At 44.0% G+C, this 23793-nt stretch overlaps 1 protein-coding gene across 1 annotated transcript; it reads right to left on the reverse strand.

Moving 5' to 3' along the window:
- Window positions 1-12608: 12608 nt before the first annotated feature.
- Window positions 12609-19472, reverse strand: LOC134498282 (protocadherin-8-like). The gene is made up of 4 exons (XM_063304358.1): window positions 16866-19472; window positions 14576-14643; window positions 12762-12892; window positions 12609-12643 (listed from the first exon to the last, which is right to left on the reverse strand). Exons 1-4 carry the CDS (start codon window positions 19470-19472, stop codon window positions 12609-12611), a joined length of 2841 nt encoding a protein of 946 aa, XP_063160428.1.
- Window positions 19473-23793: the final 4321 nt, after the last annotated feature.

Genomic DNA, 23793 nt, shown 5'->3' on the forward strand with positions numbered 1-23793 from the left:
ACCCCTTTTTCTGAATCAAGACATGTGCCTGAATTGATTGCACCCTGGCAGCACTTAGTAACACAATTTTAAACTGTGATTAATGAATTTACCAGTCAAATCATTCAAGTCGGAACATAATCTGGGTTTCTTATTGGGAAGATCGTTTAAAACACTTTTCTGTAGAAATCTCTCCAATGAGACTGAAAGAAACAAGTTTCCAAAACAGGATCTGGCTTCCATTCTTAGAGCAATGCTGCCATCTTGTGGCAACTTGCTCAGATGCTCCCGGATTTTCTTCTCTAAAGGCACAAGATGTAGTCAAAGATGCAGGTCTACTGCCATCTAGTGGCCAATGCAACAACTTCCCAACTTTCCTACTGAAGGGATTGAAAAGACCAACTTCAGATGGGACGTTTCATTTTGAGCAGGCTGAAAATCAATTGAATCAATACATTTAATATTTCCAGGGGCTTCCTATCTGAGAGTGGCAGTTATTCAAAAACACTGTATATATCTGTTTCCAAAGGGGCAACTACATTAATCTTTTGCAACAAAAACTGCAAGGAAGATGCTTGTAGCATATTGATGGGTGTGAAGACTTTTGTGGATGAAAGTTCTCTTTTATGCTATGGGTATAATCCCCAGAAGAAAGAATATGCATACAGACACAGACACGCAGACATGCAGAGTTGTTGTTTTGGGAGGGAACAGAATGAAACAGGGATTGAAGAAAAGAGAAATGAAAAACAGAAGTCCTTGAGACAGGACTTGTAGTGACATTTTTGCATTTTTAAACTCCTTCAGATATGCAGTGCTGTAAAAACATTGTTTAACCCATGAGAAAACGGGCTCCCATCTTCTAAAGGTTCTTAGACCAAGTGGCCTTGGAATGAAATTGGTCTTTGTTATTTCTTTTCTAAAGAATGTCCCAGTTTGAAATCAATGGCAGAAAGTCCTGGGAGCTGAGGTTTGGGCTATTATTTCTCTCCATTAATTCTTTTACATAGAACTTGTCAAATGAGAAATGGAGCTCTACTGATGACCCTACATTGGAGGACGACCTATTGTCTGGTGAAGGCTGTGGGTGAAGGTGTGGGTAACGTGATAGAGCTCTGCAACAGTGATAGTTGCAGAAAAAGAGTTGGCAACTGATCTTCCATAGGGTTGTTTTCTTGTCTGTCTGCTATTGTGAAGTTGTCTATTGCAGAAGTTGGTTGGCTGCTATTCTAAATGGGGTGACTGTCTATAAGTAAGACTAAGCATGTTAGCCGAAGCTTGTCAAATGGAAGTGTTGTCCAACACAGCTGTAGATTATGGAAGATCAGTGGGACCTCCAAAATACAAAGCCAATACAACTTGCTGATTCTAAATATTAACCAAAAAAAACCACTGCTGGTTCACAATATAACTCTAACCAGCCTAACTTCCTATGGCCAAGATGCTTTCAGGAAATACACTGAATGGGATCGTCTCCTGTATGTCTCCAAGAGCATCAAATTTTCAGGAAATATTACTTCTGAGCATAGAGCTTCCAATACTGTAGGGTAAACTGAGAGGATGAGAAAAATATCCCAGGAGAAGGAAATAGATGCAAATAATATGGACATACATCCTTGAAGTCACCAGAAGTCAAAGTTGACTTGAAAGCAGCAACCTTACTTTTATTTCATGCCAGGGGATGCTTGTGTTTAGAGCCTTCCCATCACAGAGCTATCAACATCACTGGTCACACAGTAAGCAACCAACACAGAGGTAAGACAAAACCACCACCTTATCTGCCAAATACCAACAACAAAGCATTGATCGCTTTCAAAACAACAGCCCCCCACAAAACCACCCCATCCAAGTGGCCAAAGAAAGAGAGACAGTATAATTCCAACTAACCAATAAGCATCACTTCCCCAACACTCCTGCACTTAGGAAGTTACACACCAGATAATAAAACTAAGCAACCCATAAACCAAGCTCAGAGAGCTCCAATGATGCAAATTCCTTAAAAGAGGATTAATGCATCACACTGTTGCTTAACCAGACTAGAAGATTAACATGTTTTCGTTATACATCAAGCTATAAACTAACCAAATAGGCTGATTTTGCCCTCCCAATACCTAACCAAAGAAAAAACTGACCAAGCTTGGGATGTTGTGTGAATGTGACCACTAGGTCAGTACCAGATCTAGTTAAAGCTCTTACACCGTTAGGTTTGCAATGATAACCTGTGTACAGAAGCTTCTCTAATATCAAGACTGCATAATGATCGTATTATTGCTTCAATGAGAGTAAATCATGCATCTTCATAAAAGACCACTCTTTGGAATGACTTCCTATTTCAGTGTTTTTAGATAGCAAAGTTATATTGTATTCGTTTTGCTAAATGTTAGCACTCCCTTGATCTGCCCAAGGCTGTCTTTAAAAGAAATACAAATACCAATATTGTAATTAGTTCTGGTTGAAAAGGAAAATCACTGAACCAGTTATGAAAGGTAGGTTAAAAGGTGGTGTCATGTAATGATGGGAATCTAAAGCAGCAATTCCATTGCATAGTTCAAATCTAATTCCAGGTCAGTGATTTTTTAAGCATACTTTTAGTCTTTTGTTTGAGAAAGATTGAGAGAATAAAACACCTCAAAGGTATTTTACATACAATGTCATAATAGGCACTTGATTACTTACAGTATTAACTTTTGAATTCTGTAAGGGAGGCAGGCCAATGGGTGTTTCAGCCTACAGTGAAGCAAATTGCTCCTTTTAATTTACTGTATTTCTATTTCAACCCTCCAACCAACTATGAAGGAGATGAATGGATTGCTTGGCCAGAATACCTCTTTTTGATTTATGTGCATTTGAATACAAGTCTTTCCCATTTATGTCCAATCCTCTGTTTGGCAGACATCTACCTGCTCCAAAGGGAGACAATGTGTAGCTCTCCAGATATTTATAGGTAGGAGTTGACACCCAAAGATCTGGAGGATTGAGGCTTCCTGCCATGGTGACAGATCAGATAGTAAAATAATGGGGGGCTACACCAATGGATCTCCCTCAGCCACAAAACTTCACAACACAGTGGGTTACTATTTTGCCTGTGGATTTCCTTCTATGGAGCAGATATTCATTTTATAACACTGATTTCAGCAAAGGTGATACCAGTCATAAAAAAAAAAAAAAGTTAAATATTAGGCTAAATAAATGTGAGGTTAAATTGCAGGATTCTGGGCAAATAAGAGTTTCTGCCCTTCTGCATAGGATTATAGTTTAAACCCCAAGTATGTCAGGTCAACTGGAAGGGAAAGAAACCATGACTGTGAATAGGCAGAGTGCTCAGAAGCATATAAGAAGCCCCCAAAATTAGCCAGGTGGAAAAGGGAGTGAGGGAAAGGAGAAAGAATGGACCTCTCAAACCAGCAAAGCAAAGGAGTTTTCCACTCCACTGCAGCTACAATGGCAGTGGGTATTTGGGGAGGTGGAATCAAGGGATTCAGATTGGTTAGCAACAGAACGGGAGAGGCTGGAAGCTGCCTTCATAGGGTGGTCGCCCAATGGATTGGGCTGGGGGTGAAGGATGTTTTGGTGAGCCTAAAGGAAGAATTTGGAGGTCGATTGCTGGAATAGGGACTGGGCTTTGGGCATGCACTTTACACTTGAGGTCTGCTCAGTCTGTGGGCGACAGAAGACCAGGAGATTTATCCCCATTGATAACAATGCCTTCTTGCCTCTCTCCTTATGATATAAGCAAAATTTGTCAAAGGTTCACAACAAGAGATAGGATATTCCTTTTTTCCCCCATTAGACAGCCCAGGAAGGCAGGAAATTGCCCCTTAGAGCCCTTATTGCTGAAACATTTGGCAGCAGGCTTGATGAAAATCAGTTGTGTAAGAACTGGAAGAGACCATACTTGGGACATTCTCTGGGGAAGATTCAGGACCAGCTTCTGTATTACACATATAAAATGGCATGACGCTCTTATGACGCTTGAACCTGTTTGTTTGTTTGTTTGTTTGTTCCCATTGAGCTAGATGCAGCCAAAGAGGGTAGCAGACCTCGATTAAAATTCATAAAACCATCTCGGAACTGTAGAATGATTCCTGTTCGATATTCCGTTTTCAGATGGAAAAGTGATGTCAAAAGGATGTAGAGGGCAATGAAGTCTTCTTCTGGACAGCGTAGCTTTAAACCAAAGCCTGTCCACCCACCCCACAATTCTTCAGTCCCTACTTCACAAAGATTATACTGAGCACGGGGTGAAATAATTTAATTTTCTTTTTCTTTCTTTCTTTTTCTTTTTGCATCCTTCAGGTTATTCAAAACTGCATTCACTGTGAATTTCTCCAACACTGTGCATTTAATTACTGCTTGTTTTGAGCATCATTAAAATTTGCTCTCACTCGAGGCACCAGGAAGACACTGACCCACCTGTTGAATGTTAAAAACCCTGCAGGTTATAAAAGAGGAGTCTAGAACAAGGGTTTCTAGACTCTTTGCCATCACACCTCCCTTTAATGTAATCTCACTCCCCTGAAAATCCAAACCCCAAAATGAACACAAATGAACAACAAAAACAATGCGATGAAGCTTTGGGAAAGGTGGATTTACCGCAACAATGTACGAAAAGATACTTCACACACAGCCTGGACTCTGTTTGTACCTTCCCAAGGGACGTACACCTTACAGTTCAGGAAACTTTGGCCTAAAGATTATCTTGCTCTTTAAACCATCACTGGTGGAGGGGGAATTGCATACATTTCATTTATTTCTTCAGATTCTATGGAGACCTATTAACTCACTGTGCCACGTTATTAAAAACTATATACTGCACTTAATGAGTGCCCTGCTGTGCATACTTAAAAGTGTACTCATTGTGATGAAGCAACAAAGTTTTAGCAACAAAGCTACCAAGAGTACCAGCTGGAGGCCACGCTACCCACACAAACGACAAATACTCCATGCCCTGCTTGAGGGAAGTTAATGGAATCGATACAGTGGTAACAATTCCGTGTTCTGTTTCCTCCTCAACCCTGCAGTACTCACAGTTGAGGATGAAATCAGTTTTCCAATTGTGAGAGATGCCCCCACCAAACACATCTGCTTATTGTCTCCTCCTTTCCCCCTTTTTTTTCCTACTGTACAACTGAAGACATCTTTTTAAACTGTAGGTCCTACCAAATGCTTAGCTAAAAGGACAGCCTATTAAGAAAATAAATGAAGAATTAAATGGGGCTACAGTACGCGTGACAAGAAGTTTAGAGAAAACACCTCAGGGAAGGATTTAAGAAATGAAGTATCATGATTTGTGGGCTTACATAGAGTACTTTCTATAGAGTGTAATGGAGCTTGTTCCCAGATAAATGTAGGAGCAGAAATGCCAAAATAATTTGTTCAGATTTGGATTCCATGACCTAGCTTGGAGAGGTACCTCATAGGCTATGAAGGACACTTGTGTAGTCTTACTAAATGGGAACAGTCATAAATTTCCCTTTCAGCTCTTAAAACTTCAACATCAAGCATGTTTTTTTCTCATATCCACCTCGCAGAACAGTGCTTCCCTTGAGAAGTCCATAATGCTGGGACAGATGGAAGGAAACCAGGATGGACTCCATTATAATGGCTATAGGTGCACCATTGGGAGATCTGAAGAACCAGGCTGGGGACAGTTCATCCTGGTGAAGGTCTACCAAAGCGATTACTAAGAGGTGGCACTAATTTGGTGGTATCCAATCAGTGAATCAACAACACAGACACAATGTTTGCATTACCTTGAGCACAAAGGGCTTGATTCTGTCTTCGTCCTTCTTGGAGAAGACCCACCAAGAGAACAGAAATTAAAATAGCCTTGTTTAAGCTAACTCATATGGATTCCAGTGGATGCATAAACATGATTAAGTCCAGCTCTAACTCAAAGTCTTTCAATGATTCATATCTTTCATTTCAGCTACTTAGGCCTAGTTTACATTTCTTAAATCCTTCCCTGAGGTGCTTTCTCTTATGCAATATTTATTGGCCATGAGCACAGAAGTTTGTAATCTAAAGAGAGCTTCATGCAAAGCATTTTACATGAAACGATATTGCTGTTGTATAGGACAGACAGAGAACCTCGAGTCTGAAGACTACTTGGACTAACAAAGCCTGAGGCCTACCCCATCCCCTTTTCCCCATCACAGAAAAAGCTAGTTCCAACAGGCAGCTCAGTGATGGTGGCTTCAGTCACATCATATCTTTCCTGCAAGGAAAAGGTAAAGGGAAGTTGAAGCTGGACTCATAACACAACACAAAGATTTACTGTTTTGTTCACAAACACCGACATCATTGGGAAGTTGACAGGTGTGGTGGTAAAAGGTAGCCCCCCTACACATGTAAGCTGCATTCTCTACCAAACCTACAAGATCCCCCCCACCCCCCCACCCCCCCACCCCCCGCCATGCATGTGAACTGCTGAATGTGCCCTTGGGAGAAAACCTTCACGGCAAGCGGAATTGACCCTGGGTGGCGACAGGGAGAAGACTCAGTCAGGAGCCAGTGGTCCAGCGAACCAGGTTGGTGGTTCTATTCACTGACCATATCTCAGAGGTAGTGTGGCTAGCAAGCTGACCTAGGAGGAAGGGATAAATAATAATAATGTCACACGGATGGGTTTATCTAAAACATCCCAACATCATGCTGTGATTTCCACTGTGTCCGCCTTTTTCCTTGTCTTGTCTTTGCAATGTGGTATATATAAGCCTGGTTCTGCTTTTGCTCATGGCTGCTTAGCAAAGGATCAAAGCTTTGCTGGGGGTCCAGTACAGACTGCATTATTGCTTGTATGCATGCCAATAAAGTTATGTTGTGTCTTCAAAGTGATTTGGTTGCTTTAGATAAGCCAGGTTTTGGCCACAACAAGGGTAAGAGCTGGCTAAACATGATTAAACTTTAATCCCTCTTCTGGGGATAATGCCCCATGTTTCTGCCTCCCTCTTTACTTTTAGTAAATGAGTGATTAAAAGATGTGAGTTACGTAAATGAGTGATTAAAAGTTGTGAATTGAATGAAGCTGAAAGCAAGATTCTCTCTTTCTTTTTTAACCTCAAGGCCTTTTGTATAGTGACATCCAAATCTTTAATAAGTCATTCATTGCCCAGTTTCTGAGTTTAATTTCAGCTACATGCTCTAAATCAGGGTTTTTCAAACTGTGTTTTCAATGCAGTTCTATCAGGAACTGAAGGGGGGGGGGAATGCCAAGGGCATCCCTAGCAATTTTTCTAAGGTACAGCACAAAGGGAGGGGTGTGAAAAAATGCCACAGCCACCAGTTTGTGGATCAGGGGTTCTGAGTTTTTTTTTTTAACGAACAGGTTTCATGGCATGAAAAGGTCCAAAAAACTCTGCTTTAAATCATAGATATTTTCCTAGAAGTACACTTTCTTCTGTGCTGTCTTTAATGTGAAGCTGACATTCCCCTCTAAAAAATAAAAAACAGGCATTTATTTAATGAACTTAAGAGCCCCTGTTGCATTTGGGTCCTGTTCCTCGAAAGCAGTTATTTTTTGAGCATCTTCCCTACACTGAGACCTCAGCAAGTGATTTGCTTTCTCCTCTCCTTAACAGAGATTCAGGGGGAAAAAATCTATTTTTTAATGGGAGCAAACTCTGAGAAAGTGTGGAGAACAATTATCTTTGGTGAGTAAAGATGAACGGGAAACCTGACTTTCAAAATATGTGGTATCTTAGTATCAGTATTCCCAGGGGTCTTGCGTTCTGCTAAGAAATGTATTTCTGATTTACATTACTTCTACAAGCTGACGAAAAAAATATATTTCTTCATCTTCCCCCGTTTTTAAGAGCAGTAAGATTTTCCAGGTACACGTTACAGAATTAGTTTCCTTCTAATGAGAGAATTCTGGAGATTTATTAGATCTCTGGCAACAATGTAGGCATTTTTTTAAGCTAATATTCAGATATCTAGCCATGGGGTAAGGGAAAGAAGCAGACAAAAAGGGCTTGTCTTAAACCAGAAATCACATTAGGTACTTTAATTTGTCTCCACTCCTCTTGATTTTTCTCTGTTACTGCATTATCCCGGGAACATTTTCAGATTCCACATTACTCCTGCTCCCTTGGCCTGAATTTTGGATAATTCCCAAGTCATTAGTTCATCTTATACAGTCCGACTGGCAGCAACTCTCAAGAAGCCGTATATTGTGTACGTCAAGACCCTTTCCATCAGGGACGTTGGACACACCATCCCCATCTACCAAATCAAGCCCCTTTTTGGTGCAGAATAGAGGATGGACCACCCAATGTCCTACCTTTATCTGTATTTTGTTGCTAATATGTAGATAAAGGGATTCAAGCTGGAATAACCAAAGGCCACCCCTTCAGGACTGTTCATGTTGATTATCCACAATATTGTTTCCAGTACCTCAGGAAAGTTCTGTGCGACGGGTAGACATTGTTAATATTAAAGTTCTATGCCCTTTTCATCTCCTGCCTGTTTCTCTCTCCCTGGTTTTGCCTGTCCTTTTACAAGTTGTGGTCTTGATGCTTGCTGATGTTTAATGAAGAAAAGCCAAGCTGTGCTATCTGAAGTGATAGGCATGTGCGCTTGCTCTGATTTGGGAAGTGGGGGGGGGGGGGGGCAGCTGGGAATGTGCTGGGTGCAAACTGAACTGGAAATTACCCAAATACCTTTGCAACAGGACAGGGGGCCCCTCTCTTAGGCCTCTCAAGTTGCCATCCTTTGCCCACTCGCAAACAAGGACTTACAAGCACCAGACCGCACTGCCAAGCATGTGTACAGCCTCTGAGACTTGCCCTCTTAACAGCTTCTTCCAATGGAGAAAAAGAAGGAAAAGAAAGGGGGGACTCTCTTCCTTCAATCCTCTCTTCCTTCCTTCCTGGCATTCCAGGAAAACGTTGCTACAGAACAATTTTTTTATTATTAAGGCCTGGAGATTGCATAGGATATTGGAATAGTATGAATATGGCACCTTATATACAAAATGTACTTTTCCACATCAGTGTATGAAACACACACAGGTCTATGTGAAACTTGAGTAACTGCCACAGCAATGTGCACCTCTACCATCAGATGCCATGCACAGCACCACTTCATCCCTGAAAGGGTTTCAGAGAGACCCTGTTCTGATAATCTAAAACAACTATCTTAATCCAGCTGCTGAATTTTAGATAAATTAAAGTATCCTGGTTAAGTCAATCCAAGATGGCTGCGTGTTCAAGCCTGGAGGACAGTGTCTCTCAACCCGGGTAACTTTTAAGATGCGCGGACTTCGACTCGCAGAATTCTCCAGCCAGCTTAATGTTGCCATGGTTGAGAAATATTGTGGTAGAACATACTAACCTTGAAATCTCAGTGGAAAAAGCAGACATGCAAAGGTGAAAATAATGCTGTGCTCACCTGCTGAGGTGCCATGCAAACAGAGTTAGCGTATTGGTCCATGGATAAAAAAAAACCAACCATTTGCTTTTCAAGCCGAAAAAGCCAAGTCAAAATGTAAGAAGACTGCTGTCCAAAATATCTGTAAGGAACAAAACTCTGGAAGAATGTTGTATTCTTTCAGCTTTGGGCCGGAAAGCAGAAAGGTGCTCTGAAATACATAGGGCACAGTGTGACATCTCTCTGCAGCTCCTTAGCCAAAGATGCCTTGTGGAGGCATCCTGGGAAAAGGCAAGGCTTCTTTAAGGAGGAGCAGTTGGGTGCCTCTTTTGGCCTTCAGATTCACCGTTTTTCACACACCCCATTCATATATCTACTTACCCTGACAAGCTAGTCTCTTTCCTGATTTTCAGAGGAACAGATCTCAGGAGGAATCTCTGGAGCTCAGCAAAAGAGAACTGGTTCCCTGATACCAGAAGGGGGTTAAAAGACAACAAGCGGGAAAAACTAACCCCCCCCAAAGGAAAAAGACCCACGCTCACACCCACATATCCCATCCTGTCCCGCCCACTTTGCATCATCACCCAACATCCTGCAGCATTTACTTCCCCCACTCCCTCCCTCCCTCCCTCCCTCCCTCCCTCCCAAATTACATGAATCTGTGGTGATTGAATTGTTGCCTTCTCTTGCTTTTTATCAATGGGCTGATGAATTAATTAACATAGCAGACGGAATCTACACACTTGCTTTCTTAAATGTGTTCTTAAAACTATAATGAGGGAACATTAAACAGTTCGTATTTTGGGCTGCCATCCTCCTGCTGACCATCTAGTGGAAGTACAGATTTTTCAGCCTAAGTTTGGTAGCTTCAGTAAGACCATAAGCTGCCAGCAGGTGTGATGCTGCTAAATTATTAGCTGTTGCTATTGCATTCCATATTATTCTCTCCAAGCCAAAGTGGATCCCAGAGAAAAACCAAGAGATTCAACTCGACTCTACTGAAGCCTCTTGTCCTTTCTCCCTACATCACATAATTGTTTTTGTAATGGCCACAGCACCTGGATTCTTCCTTAAAGTTACCTTTTCAGCAACAAGCTTGGTTTGGTTATTTTAACAAAGAAGGAAATTTAAAATCCTTAAAAAACAGACCAGATACTTGAGGTATATGACACTTTTTTTTCATTTTTAAAATATGTTGATGCAGACACATCTTTACCCACTATCCTTAAAAATAATCATGTGACCACGTACCATGGTTGATTCACACACACAAAGACATCCATACATTTGATTGATTAATTATGTGCCACAGGTCATTGTCAAGTCTTAGCAACCTCATAGAGAGGTTTTCTCCAAGATGATCTGTCCCAAACTTGGTCTTTCAAGTTTCCCAGTGGTGCACTCATCACCACAACTGAGTCCATCCACCTTGCTGATAGTCATCCTCTTCTTCTCTTTCCTTCCACCTTTCAGTGCATTATGGATTTTTCAAGGAACCTGGGTCTTTCCATTGATTGATTGATTATGTTCTATCAAGTCAGTTTTGACTCTTAGCAATTAGATAGAGAGATTTTTCTCCAGGAGGATCTGCCCCTAATCTGGTCCTTCAAGTCTTCCAACAGTGCACTCATGGCCACCATCACTGATCCATCCACCTTGCTGCTGTCATCCTCTTCTTCTCTTTCCTTCCACCTTTCCCAGCAACAGAGCCTTCTCCAGAAAGTTGGGTCTTCTCATAATGTGTTCAAAGTGGAATAATTTGAGCTTACTCATTTGTGCCTCAAATGAGAACTCTGGTTTGATTTGTTCAGTAACCCTTTTTTTGTTTGTTTTCTTGGCTGTCCTTGGTATTCTTGAGAGTTTTCTCCAACCCCAAATTTCAAAAGCATCAATATTCTTTCTGTCCTGATTCTTCAAAGTCCACCTTTCGCTTCCATAAAGTGTCACAGGGAAAACCATGGTTTGTGCTACTCCGATCTTTATAGGCACAGAGACATCACTGCATCTGAATATCTTTTCATACATATGTACAGTATATACTGTATAATCTCTGATAAAGAAATATTAAGAAATATTTGTGCAGACCTCATAGTTTAACAACATATTTACATTTTCTTCATAATTATAAGGCACAATCCAGCCAATATGAAGCATGTTCAATTCCCAATTATTTTAGCAGTTACACAATTCTCCCTCTGAATCAATACACCTTAAACATGGTTATGTTTGACATCAGCTAGATGGTCTTTACCAGCATTTGAGATGCAGAAGGGAAGTTTTATCAAACACTGCATAGGATGGCTGTACACTTTCATCTTTCTCTGTCAAAATGATGTTGCTATCTCAGAGGTGTTCTGTGGAGAACTGCTTAATTTTTGGCACTCTCTGGAGGAAACAGTCATGGTTGTCCCACTGTTGCGTACCTGTTCACAGACTTTGTGTAGTCTTTCATTCTGACTTGGAAGACGGTCTTTGCTTTGTGTGAGGAGCTCAGGATGACCATGAGTGTTTCTCAGCTGGGTGACAGGTCTATTAACCAGGGCTGTGGAACATGACAGAAGACCTGCATGTTTGTAGTAAAATGGAAGATGGTTCCTTCCCAAAGACTGGTGGGCATGCAGACCATAGCAGTTGTTTGAATCTTTGCAAGATGTTCTTTCAGCAGAAGTGGTGGCCCCTAATAAGGAGTAATGTACTGATGTTATTTGGTTAGTCAGTTGGGGAAATACTGTACTTTGTTACAGATTCTGTAGCATAGAATTGGACATAGCATTTCATGCATGTTTGGGTAACCAAGTCTCCAACTTTTTTACGGAGAAGCAGCTCCACAGCAGGACAGAGAATGTTGAGAAGGAGAGCAGGAGGTAAAGGACTAACAGTGAGCAAGGAAGCCGAAGGAAGGAAGCAGCTGCAGATGTGAAAAAGTAAAGGCACCTGTACAACAGAGTTCTCCAGAGCTGCCCTTCTTCACCAGTGGATACACTGTACAGTGATCACGTCCAATTCTTTTGACGGTCAACCCCAGACCCATTGTAACCCAGAGGGAGAACTTTAAAACATGGGATATGATAGAGATTTGGATCCCAATGTCTTGGTAAGGAACACAGCCCCAACAACTTCACACCATGAAATAACTGTTGAGTAGCTGCAACTTACCAAATTGCAGGTGGCCAAGCTGAAGAGGTGTCTTGGACAACCTCTGACATAAGGTATTAAATAACACAAGCCAGCTCCAGACATAAAGCTATTCCCATCCCATCTTATTCCTTCCCTTTCTCTGTCTCCTCTGGGGAAGCTGGAATATTAGAAGCATCCATCAGAAACATCCATACAGAATATCATCCTGGATTTTAAAACAGTGCTTGCTCCAAACAAGCTAGGACCACAAACCACGATTGAAGGTCTCAACTTACCACTGTGTTTCACAGTTTTTTCTGTGGAGGCCTCCTTCACTCCCTCCCTGCTGGTATTGAAGTCACTGTCATTGCATTCACTGTCTCCTTTCCCACTATCTTGCACGCTCCCTTGATCCAGACCCGAATAGCTACAGCACAGGGGAGAGAGAGGGAAAGGTTAGCATCTTTTCTACAAGGTACCCAACATCTCATGACTAAATTTCAGAGATCAAAAGTCTAAAGCAGAAGTAAGTAACCTGGGTGCCTTCCAGATGTTTTAGATTGCCAGCCTAACTAGTAGTCATGAGGATAGGAGCTTTTTTTTTGGAAAGTACAAGCATCTGAAGAAGCTGACAGTGTCATCAAAATGACGAAACGTGTGTCTCAACACAAGACACGTGTACAAAAGGCTGTGTGTGTGTGTCATGATACCATGACACAACACTTGTTTCATCAGTTGTCTCCTTGCTTACCCCCATGGATACCATGTCGGAAAACATCAGATTCCCTATTCCAAATCCCAGGAACAGAAGATGTTGTTAGAACTTGTTCACTGGAGACTAAATACGAAACCCACTTCTCTGGCAGTGGTTTTCTACTGAGTTGTATCATCCAACCACTGGAGGAGTTCCATGGAGCACAGCCACGTTTAGCACATCTATCAATCTGGGTGAGACAATGATTGTTTTAAATTGAACATTGGGTGTTTCCCTTGGCCAATGTGGTTTAATAAACCTTGATTTTCTTCATGACTTTCAGAAACATGACACTATGTTCAACTACATTGAATAAAAGGATAAAGCAGGATGCAACTGTTATGTATGAGTATGTTTGCAACACACATACACACAGGCAGGCATTTGCAGAAATGATTTGGTTATTTCAGTTTGTGGGTGTGTGGGTGTGTGCCTTCAAGTCAGTTTTTGACTCCTGGCAACTGCCTGGACAAGTCCCTGCAGTTTTCTTGGCAAGATTTCAAAAGTGATTTGCCATTGTCTCCTTCCAAGGGCTGAGAGAGAGGGACTGGCCCAAGGTCACCCAGCTGGCTTCGTGCCTAAGGTGGGACTAGAACTCACGGTCTCCCAGTTTCTAGCCTGATGCCTTAACCACTGCACCAAACTGGCTCTCCAGTTTGATATAAATAAATACATCGGATACATTTCAGATTTATCTTTACAAAAATCACTAGTAAAAATTCTGCCTGGGCAGAAGGGAGGAGGAATCATCTATTTCCATCTGATGGGAATACTTGCATCTGCAAACAGATTATGGTGATGCATTTTCTAGAAAGTTCAGTTTAGTAGCTGGAAGCATAGACTGCTGTTTTTCAGCTGTGTTCATACAACACCCAGAGGTAACAAGAGCTGTCACTGAATCGGCTAGTACTTGGTAATCCAAAAGAAGACTTCGCCTGAAGATGCTTCCAAATCTGGAACTGCTTACCAAAGTAAATAGACAAACTACCCATGGTGGATTTAATTATCACTGTTTAGCACCTTTGCCTCACTAAGCCCACTGGATCTTGGCCACTCCTGATTTAAAGTTATTAATTAACTATTTTCCTCCTGGAATTTCAAAACCTATTTTGAACTTTGCAAAGAAAGAGATATTGGTGAGCAATTAAGAATGAGAAAACCCTGCAGTGGTGAAGAGTGAAACCTCCCTTGCTGTTTCTCTGTACTGTATCCTACTCCCAGACCAACTCCATGTAGCAAATAACTCTTGCAACCATTAGCATAAAATACTTCTCTGACATTTTACCAACACAGGAGAAACAGTGCAGATCAGGGAGAAGTCAAAGGAACTGGACTGGCATCAAATGCTGGGGTTACCTAGAGTTTGAAGTGGATTGGCTTGCCTCCCATTCAGGGGTGGGCTCAGCAGAAGTAAGAATCTGAACCTATCAAAGAGAAACAAAAAACAATATGCAGTTTCTGTTTTAAATGATAAAGACAATGACACACAATAACATGTTATGATAAGACCATAGGGTCTTATCGTAACATGTTGGACATGAAAGTGTTTTCCTTACTTCCATTTCCACCTGTCCCTGCCTGCCTTTTTGAAAGAGTTCTAGGTGTCATCTTGAGGACTCTGCTAAATCTACATTTTTTTTAATTAAATGTCCTGCTGCTAGCCCTCCCCCAAAGATAATCCATACTGTTGGTGATTGGTGTCTTAAAAAATAAGCAAATGTTCAGGTATACTTTCCAGAACTCCAGATAATGGACTCATGCAGAGATTTGTCTCTTTTTCCACTTCCTTCTACTACAACAATTAGTTACTTAATTGGTTTATACCTTCTTTCCTCTTGCCATAGATTTGGGTGTTCCTATAACAGAATGTGGCATTATAGCAGGACAGCATTCCAATTGACTCAGTAGACTGACTTACTTACTTACTTCATAGCAAAAATGCTTCTGTACAGGCTTAATTTGTAGGGTTTAGTGGTCAGGTGAACATGTGTTTCAGTTATGGATGAGAAGGTTAGTCTCCTAGCCACTAAAGTCATCAAGCAAAAGACTACAGGTAGTCCTCGCTTAATGACCACAATTGGAACTGGAATTTTGGTTGCTAAGCAAAGTGTTCATTAAGCGAATCTGACCCAATTTTACGACCTTTTTTGCAGTGGTCGTTAAGTGAATCATGTGGTTCCCCATTGGTTTTGCTTGCCAGAAGCCGGCCCAGAAGGTCGACAATAGCGATCACAGGATGCTGCGACGGTCATAAATGCAGACTGGTTGCCAAGCACCCATATCACGACTGCGGGGATGCTGTGGCAGTTGTAAGTGTGAGGACTGGTTGTAAGTCGGTTTTTCAGCACTGTCGTAAGTCCAAATCATCATTAAACAAATGGTTGTTAAGTGAGGACTACCTGTATTAATTGCAGAGTTAAAATGGCTGAGGAATGTTTAAACTTCTGAAATGAATCAGCCCCAGCTTGTAAGACTTCTAAGATAATGGCAGAAGTCAAGGAGAAGGGCCTTAGTCCTTGTCATTATCCCTGATGTTATAGCAACAATCCATTTAGGCATATGGTCTCACAGTTAAGGAAGGAGTTGCTTTTCCTCACTATCAAACTCTGGAAAATACAATAGGCATCCTATTAGGGACAACTTGTCATCAACACTGGTTCTGCTTTAAACAGGGGAAAGTGGCCACTTCAAATTGCTGATGGGGGGTATAAATGGATCCCTATGCAAACACATTTCCATGCTGGAGGCTTTAATTATAAGCATAGCTCCATCTAATGGCAAACTCAGGTATTGTTTTTAAACAAATGCCAAAAAAAAAAAAGTCTTTTGCTTGGGTGTATAATTTTCCCCAGCATGCTTTTGAATGCAGCTTTCCCTAAAATGTACATTTTGCATTTCCCCAATATACGCAGTTTTGCCATTCCTGAGGTTTCTTCACTGTAGATCCCACAGCCTCTCAAGATGCACCAGTTAATAATTCAGGTCAAACTAAGTGTTCCAACATCCCCAGTTCTGGGTATCACGAATGGGCCGCAAACCATTAGTTGTGTGGTTGGCCAATATACAGTAGTACTGGAAGCAAACTTTGCTGCCAGAAGAACTTGATCATATCTGGGTATTATATTCCTTGACCTGGAGATGGGCAAATGCTATTTAATTCTGATTCAGACTGCAAAAAGTGTGGCCCCTCTTGCTTCTTTGCAACTTATCCAATAAATGCATAGTTAACGAACTACTCAAAGGTCTAGAAAAAACATAAATGAAGACTTGAGAACTTCTGGTGTGGCAGGTGGATATCATGGAAAAGACAGGTTGCAAAGGGGCCACTTGGAAGCTAGTGACTTATAGGGTGTCATCGGGCCACTGATGTGCTGTTACCTAAGTGGCTGGGTATCATCCAAAAAGGAAGGGGTGATGCTATAAATCACACATGTAGAAATGGCCTGACAAGCATAGACAGATTTTTTTGCAGAAAAGTGTTGCAAAAAATTTCATTCCAAGGTTCACACTTGGCTGGCTGTGAAGAAGTGTCATTTCTAAGGGAAGAGACTAGATCATACATTTGCACCCAGTTAGATCTGTGAATACAGGAGGTGGGCCTTTGCAGCCCAACAGTGTCAAGATTCAACCCCAGTCGAGAAGATACCTGGGAATCACAGCAGGGCGTTTTCGTCACGCCCAAGGAGTCACCACTCCCCTCTTCAGCCCGGGGGAGGGCCCCACTCCAAGCAGAATCCTTGCTGATCGCGTTCCCCCATCGAGGGACAGGAATGCTTCTCCCACGCTTGGGTCCCACGGACTTAAGTGGCTCCCCAACTCGGAACCTCTTCCTGCCCATACAAATAGAGGCTCCCACGAGGAGAATGGCTACAAGAAGAACCCCACAACCGCCCCCCAGGAAGGCGATCAGCAGGAAGGACGCGTCCCACGGCTGTCCCCCGGCAACGCCAAGCGGCAGTGCCACAATCGGAACGCTAGAGGGCAGCGTCTCCGTGCAAATCAGCCGCAGCGTCGCTGAAGAAGTCAGGGAAGGCCGGCCGCCGTCCTCGACAGTAACGACCAAGCGGAAAGCGGAGTCCGGCGCGGCCTCCCGCGGAAGCCTATCCCGCAGAAAGAGCTCTCCGGTCAGCGGGTGGACCGCGAAGAGCTTGGGCTTCCCCTCCCGGAGGGAGAAAGTCAATTCAGCGTTGGGTCCGTCGTCGGCATCGCGGGCTGCCAGTCGAGCAATCAGGAAGCCGGGCGGGGCGCCGAGGGGCAGCGGGAGGTCCGCCGAGCCGTTCACCAAGGGCGGGGAAACCATTTCGGGCGGGTTGTCGTTCTGATCCTCCACCGTGACGACCACCAGGGTGCGTCCGCAGAGCGGCGGACTGCCGCCGTCGCAGGCCTCCACCGCCACTTCGGGCCACGGCATCTCCTCCTCGTGGTCCAGGGAGCGCTGCGCTCGCAGGACGCCGAGGCGGGGATCCACCGTGACCAGGCTGCGCGAGGCGGGCGCTCCCAGCAGGCGGTAGGTGACCTTGCCATTGGGGCCCAGGTCGGGATCAGAAGCAAGGACAGTGGTCAAGTAGGCGCCCGAGGGGTTGTTCTCCAGCAGGGCCACCTCGTAGCGCGCCTTGGCAAACCGCGGGGCGTTGTCGTTCTCGTCGGCCACGCGCACCGTAAGGGAGCGCACGGTCTTGGCCGGGGGAGAGCCCAGGTCCTCGGCCACCAGCGTGAGGTTGTACTCGGCCACGCGCTCCCGGTCCAGCGCGCCGGTGGTGAGGACCAGGTAGCTGGCGGCGTCGTAGGCGCGCTGCAGGGCGAAGGGCTGGTGGGGCGCGGCCAGGAGGGCGCAGCGGACCTGCCCGTTGGCGCCCGCGTCGCTGTCCGAGGTGCTGACCAGCGCCACCAGGCTCTGGGCCGGCGCCGCCTCGCTCACGTAGGCCACTGCCGCGGCCTCGGCCTCGGCGTCGTCGGGGCCCGGGCCGCCCTGGGCGTCCGCGCCCCCGGGGCTGAGGGCACTGATGGCCACCGAGGGCGCGTTGTCGTTGACGTCCAGCAGGCGCACCACCACCTTGCAGCTGGCCGCCAGTGGGCTGGTGCCCCGGTCGCTGACCTGCACGTCCAGCTCGTAGGTGCGCTGGCGCTCGTAGTCGACGGCGGCCCGCAGGCCGAGGCGGCCCGAGAGCGGGTCGAGGCTGAAGAGCTGGCGCGCCTCGGGGGGCACCTGGCTGCCCCAGGCGTAGAGCAGCTGCCCGTTGGCGCCCTCGTCCGCGTCGGAGGCGTCCAGGTCGAGCAGCAGCGCGCCCGGCGGCGCGTCTTCGGACAGCTCGAGGATCAGGAGCGCGCCCCGCGGGAAGGCGGGCGCGTTGTCGTTGGCGTCCAGCACGCGCACGCTGAGCGTGGCCGTGCCCGAGCGCGCCGGGCTCCCGCCGTCCTTGGCCACCAGCTCCAGGCGGTAGGCGGCGTGCGCTTCGCGGTCCAGCTCGCGGAGCAGCACCAGCTCGGCGCACTTGAGTCCGTCGGCGCGGCTCTGCGCCTCCAGGCCGAAGGGGCCGCCGGGCGAGAGGGCGAAGCTCTGCAGGCCGTTGGAGCCCACGTCCGGGTCGTGCGCCAGGGCCAGCGGCAGGCGGGTGCCGGGCGCCGCGCTCTCCGAGACCTCCAGGGCCAGGACGGGCTGCGGGAAGCGCGGCGCGTGGTCGTTGATGTCCCGCACCTCCAGCTCCACGTGCACCAGGCGGAAGGGCGACGCGGCCGGGCCGCCCAGGCTGAGCACGTCGAAGGCCAGCAGGCAGGGCGCCTCCGCCTGGCCGCACAGCTGCTCGCGGTCCAGCCGCTCGGCGCCCAGGCTCAGCTGCCCGTCCCGCTCGCGCACCCGCACCAGCGAGCCGTTGCCCGGCGCCTTCACCAGCCGGAAGCTGCCGGGAGCGTCCTCGACGGCAGAAGCAGGCCGTCGCAGTTCCTCGGCCAAGACGCCGAGGACTGTGCCCGGAAGGGCCTCCTCGTCGACGCTGAATCGAACGCTCCGGGTCTGCGACCCGGGTAGAAAGGAAGCCTGGAGCAAGGCGATGGGCAGGATCAGGAGGGTGGCCATGGCTCCTTTCAAGATGTTGGAATTCTCCTCCTCCTTTTTTTCTCCACCGACGCTGAATAGCTCTGCCTGGTGTCTGCTGCTGACCCTGTCTAAGAGACTTTCCCTCCTCCCTGGGGAACATATGGTCTCCGGCATGCAAATGAGCCCGGGTCCTCCGTATGTAAATGAGCCAGTCACCATCGCAGGCAGGGCTTCTTCCTCCCCTCCTAACCTCTGATGGTGCTTGTTCTTCTACAGTAGGCAACCTTCAGAGGAACAGAACAAAAAGGCTGGCTGCCCAGTATGCCAAAGTAGGATAAAATGGACTTCAGCTCATTTTGCATGGGGCCCTCACGTTAGTATATTGTGGGAGTTTATTCCTCTGGGATGATTTTGCCCAGTTAGATGCCACACTTAGGACTTTGGAAAGGGCCAACTGGAGGAAAATCACGGGTACAAATTTGTACCTCAAAGATCTATCCAATAACTAGATAAATCTATAGATCTATTACAAGATTGTTCCGTTTCAATCTTTCACACCCTTGGTAGTAGAATTATTCTCAGTTCCTGCCCTGAATAGGGAGTTTAGACTAGTTGACCTCTAAAGTGCCTTTCAGATCATGCATACTGTGTTCCTGCAGAATAAATCAGTGTCCACTCAAAGGACCACTAGCCAATATGCTTCTGAGGTGGACTAGGCTGACAGCAAAGGGGCAGCCCAAGATTATTGCACAGGCTCCACAACATGGCAGTGATCTGAATTCCAATCTATCCAGTCTGTCCTTTCCATTATAGTAACTATCTCACTCAGAGCATACTGTAAGTAAACCGATTCAGTTTGGAATAGCAAGTCCCGGTAAAGATGGTACACTATGTCTGGTCTGCAATCACCTAGAAAGCCACTAGATGTCAGTGAAGACTTAAAAGTTCTTTGTGTCTCTTAGCTGCCTCTAGTGGTCATCATAGGTTCAGATATGGAAGCTTCAACTTTGCATGACAACGAACCATAGTATGTACGTACATACTCATTCTATTCCTTTTCAGGGTAAATGTCATCATGAAAAACACATAAAATAAGTAAGAAATAGAAAAATAAAGGCAGGAGATGATAAGGAGAAGAAAGGAGAAATATAGCTTACAGCAACAATGACACAGTGACCACTGAAACAGAATTTTCATTCTAGATGTCTAGATCTCGCCCTGCGTGTTGGTAAATTTATACATCTCTGCAAATCTCAGCTTGCTTAACTATTCTGCAGGTGGTGTTACTGCAGATTTTCAGTCATGAGCCAGGACTGATTGGTTTACACATCAGAATCATGTCTCTTCTGTTTGAATTCACTGTGACTTGTTGATTTGTCTGAAGCCAATGTGCTGTGCTTAATCTGAGCTCATTTATTTGAATTAAGCCACAGGTTATTGCGGTAGATTGTTTCAATAACTTCTGTTCAGAATTAAACCCCTGGTGAGAGTTCAGATACAATGGTGAATAGCGGTTAATAAAGAAACCAGAGTTGATTTGCTTGTGGCCATGCTAAAGGGGAAAACAGAAAAACTGCAAAGCTCTCTAAGGTTTATCATCATGGCCATGCACAGCTATAGCCTTACATGCTTAGAAAGATTTTGTATGGATATTAGCTGATCATTAACACTACAGCTTCAAAAATAACAACTACCTACTTGAAACACTTTGAAAATCATTAGGTAACATGCTTGTGAATTATGTCACTGAAGAAATAGATAGAAAAGTTAGAAACAGAGACTATTTAAAACTATGATGTCAATAACAAAGCTTCCTCAGGTCAGCAAAAGTTGCATGTAAAGCAAGAGATGGTTGAAGATGTCCCTTAAGCCATTTGATCAGCAGGTGTTACTCTGCACGGTGAACCCCAGATGTTAAAATTGACACATGAGATATTCAGCAATTACTCACAAATGGTGTTAAGCAAATGAGCAGGACAGCCCCTATTTATTTTAAGCAAAAGGTGAAAGAGGCCAGGCACTGACAACCAAATGTAAGGAATGTGCCTGTAAATTAATTTATTCTTAATTATTTGGACAGTTTAGAGAGCCAGTTTGGTGTTATGGTTAAGGTACCAGGCTAGAAACTGGGAGACGGTAAGTTCTAGTCTCACCTTGGGCACAAAGCCAACTGGGTGACCTTGGGCCAGTCTCTCTCTCAGCCCTGGGAAGCAGGCAATGGCAAACCACTTCTGAAAAACCTGCCAAGAAAACTGCAGGGACTTGTCCAGGCAGTCTCTGAGAATCAGACATGATGGAATTACAAAATTACTGTATTTATTATTGGACCAAGTCATTAATCTTGCTTATACCTCTTTTCCTTCAAGAAATTGTCACTACAATTAAATCTATGAAAGTGTGGAAAATTCCTGGCCCTGATGGTTTTGGTATAGTTATATAAAATCTCCAATTTTACTGATGGTATATGGTTAATGTTGGGATTCCCCCCCCCACCTCCAAATAAATTCCTTTCTTTTCATTTTAATGAGACAAAAATTGCTGTTATTTCTAAATCAGGCGAGAATCCCACTGTGTGCTCTAATTATAGCTCTAATTCCTTAATAAATGAGGATGCTAAGATGTTATAGCTAGTTTGGCCACAGAATACTGCTTGTTTTTCCAACTGTCACTCACTCAACCTCAGGCTGGATTTATGCAGGGTCATGAGGCCACTGACACTATCATATTTTTAATCATCCCTCTTGCTCTGACTGAAAATAGACAGGACCCTGGATTATTTTGGGCCTCCCTAAGATTCGGAAATGGCCCCCAAAATCAAAACCTACCCAGTGGATCGATATGGTTTGCCATCTCCTTCACTACATTTATATCAGGATATTTGTCAAAGAAACATGCTTTTTCCTTTCCTTTTTAATTTGATTTTAGAACTCTTTGCTGGTGTAATTAGAAATTCTGAAAACATTAAAGGCATTCTAGTGGGAAACAGTTCAAGACTGTCCTATATACAGATAAAATTTTATTCTGTGGATAGACCAAAATTTCTTTATCTAATCTCCTTTCTTTAATACACAGGTTTAGGATCTGATCTAATTACTGTATAAATTGGATGTAAACAGTCTTCATGTCCCTGGGACATAGCAAACGCGACAAATGCAAGGACTGGGTTTTTAGCTTGTGTTCTTCCTTCCTGATATAAGAATTTCCAGGAAGTTTTTTCAAGTGGTAAATTTGATCTTATACCCTATTGTGATGCAAATGGGGAAAAAAGATGTAGAGAGATAATAGAGGATTCCTTTGGGTATTTGGGGCAAAATAAATGTGATTAAGATAACTCTAACTCTAAGGCTGATTTACATTTTGAGGAGCCTTCCAACATTTATTCCCTCACATTATTTTAAACAAATTTACACAGTATGGAAGAAATATCTCTGGCAAGGGTATCTTGTGAGATATTTACTGAACAAATTGCTATTGCCTACTGGGAAAGATAGATTTAACTTTTCGCATTTTCAGACTGAGCAGTGGGCATTTATTCTACTTTCAGTCACTGGCTAGAATAAGGATCTTTGTAATTCAGTATTGAGCTCCATTTGAGAGTTATTAGTAGCCCCATTCGTCTCACCTGGGGATATGGACTCCTGCTTTTCAAGAAAGAATCTGTAGACTTAACGCCTTAAGATGCAGATGGAAACTATTGGGTCATGGATATAATTTTGTTCCATTTCCCTATGTTAAAAAATAGTGCCAGTTTTATTGGTAACTGGTCTTCTCTTAATATGATTACTTAGGATCAACTCAGTTCTTAGGAATTTTAAAAAGGTGGATTGATTGATTTCCTGGTAGTTTATTCAACTCAGCGATTTGTTATTTGGTGTATTTGGCCCAAATGCTGTGGCTGCTTTTTAGGTTCCATAATGGTTGGAAACTACTTACTTACTTACTTACTTACTTACTTACTTACTTACTTACAAGATTTAGAGACCACCTGACTCCAGAATGACTCTGGGTAACTTACACTAAAAACTAGAAAACAGTAAAAAGAGAATCCGATGTGTCCAGATTAACACAACCCCTATAACAGAAAACACCACGAACAGTTTCTCCACAAGAACCATATCCCAAGGCCTGGGATTTTTTTTAATTTAATTTAATTTAATTTAATTTAATTTAATTTAATTTAATTTAATTTAATTTAATTTAATTTAATTTAATTTAATTTAATTATTCATTTATTGTTTTATCTCAAAAACTTATCCAGGAGCCTAGTTGATGCATGTCAATACTAGGTGGCTTACATAAACATTCCATTAAAAACAAAAACTGAATAGCAAACCCATAAAACCCCACAAAAACATCATACTTCCCACCCAGCACTGCAACATCCTGCCAGTGCTACATTTGCTGGAATCACTTCCATCCTAGCCCAGTGTCTGAGCAAAGAACCAGGTCTTCACAGCCGCCTGGAAGGCTGAGCACCTTCCAAATCTTGGGGATGGCAGGGGGGGAGGCTGTTCTAAAGGGCCAGGGCAGCCACAGAGAA

This window comes from Candoia aspera, chromosome 5 (genome assembly GCF_035149785.1).
Source record: "Candoia aspera isolate rCanAsp1 chromosome 5, rCanAsp1.hap2, whole genome shotgun sequence".
NCBI lineage: Eukaryota > Metazoa > Chordata > Lepidosauria > Squamata > Boidae > Candoia > Candoia aspera.

Bases quoted from the DNA above. Each gene is read 5' to 3' on its own strand.
- LOC134498282 (XM_063304358.1), bottom strand. From the start codon at position 19,472: ATGGTGACTGGCTCATTTACATACGGAGGACCCGGGCTCATTTGCATG. The intron at 14,644-16,865 runs GTATCTTCTCGA...TCTCTTTGATAG, and splicing joins CGCCCTGCTGTGATTCCCAG to GTTCAGATTCTTACTTCTGC. The intron at 12,644-12,761 runs GTAAGTTGAGAC...CTAATATTCCAG, and splicing joins AAAAACTGTGAAACACAGTG to CTTCCCCAGAGGAGACAGAG.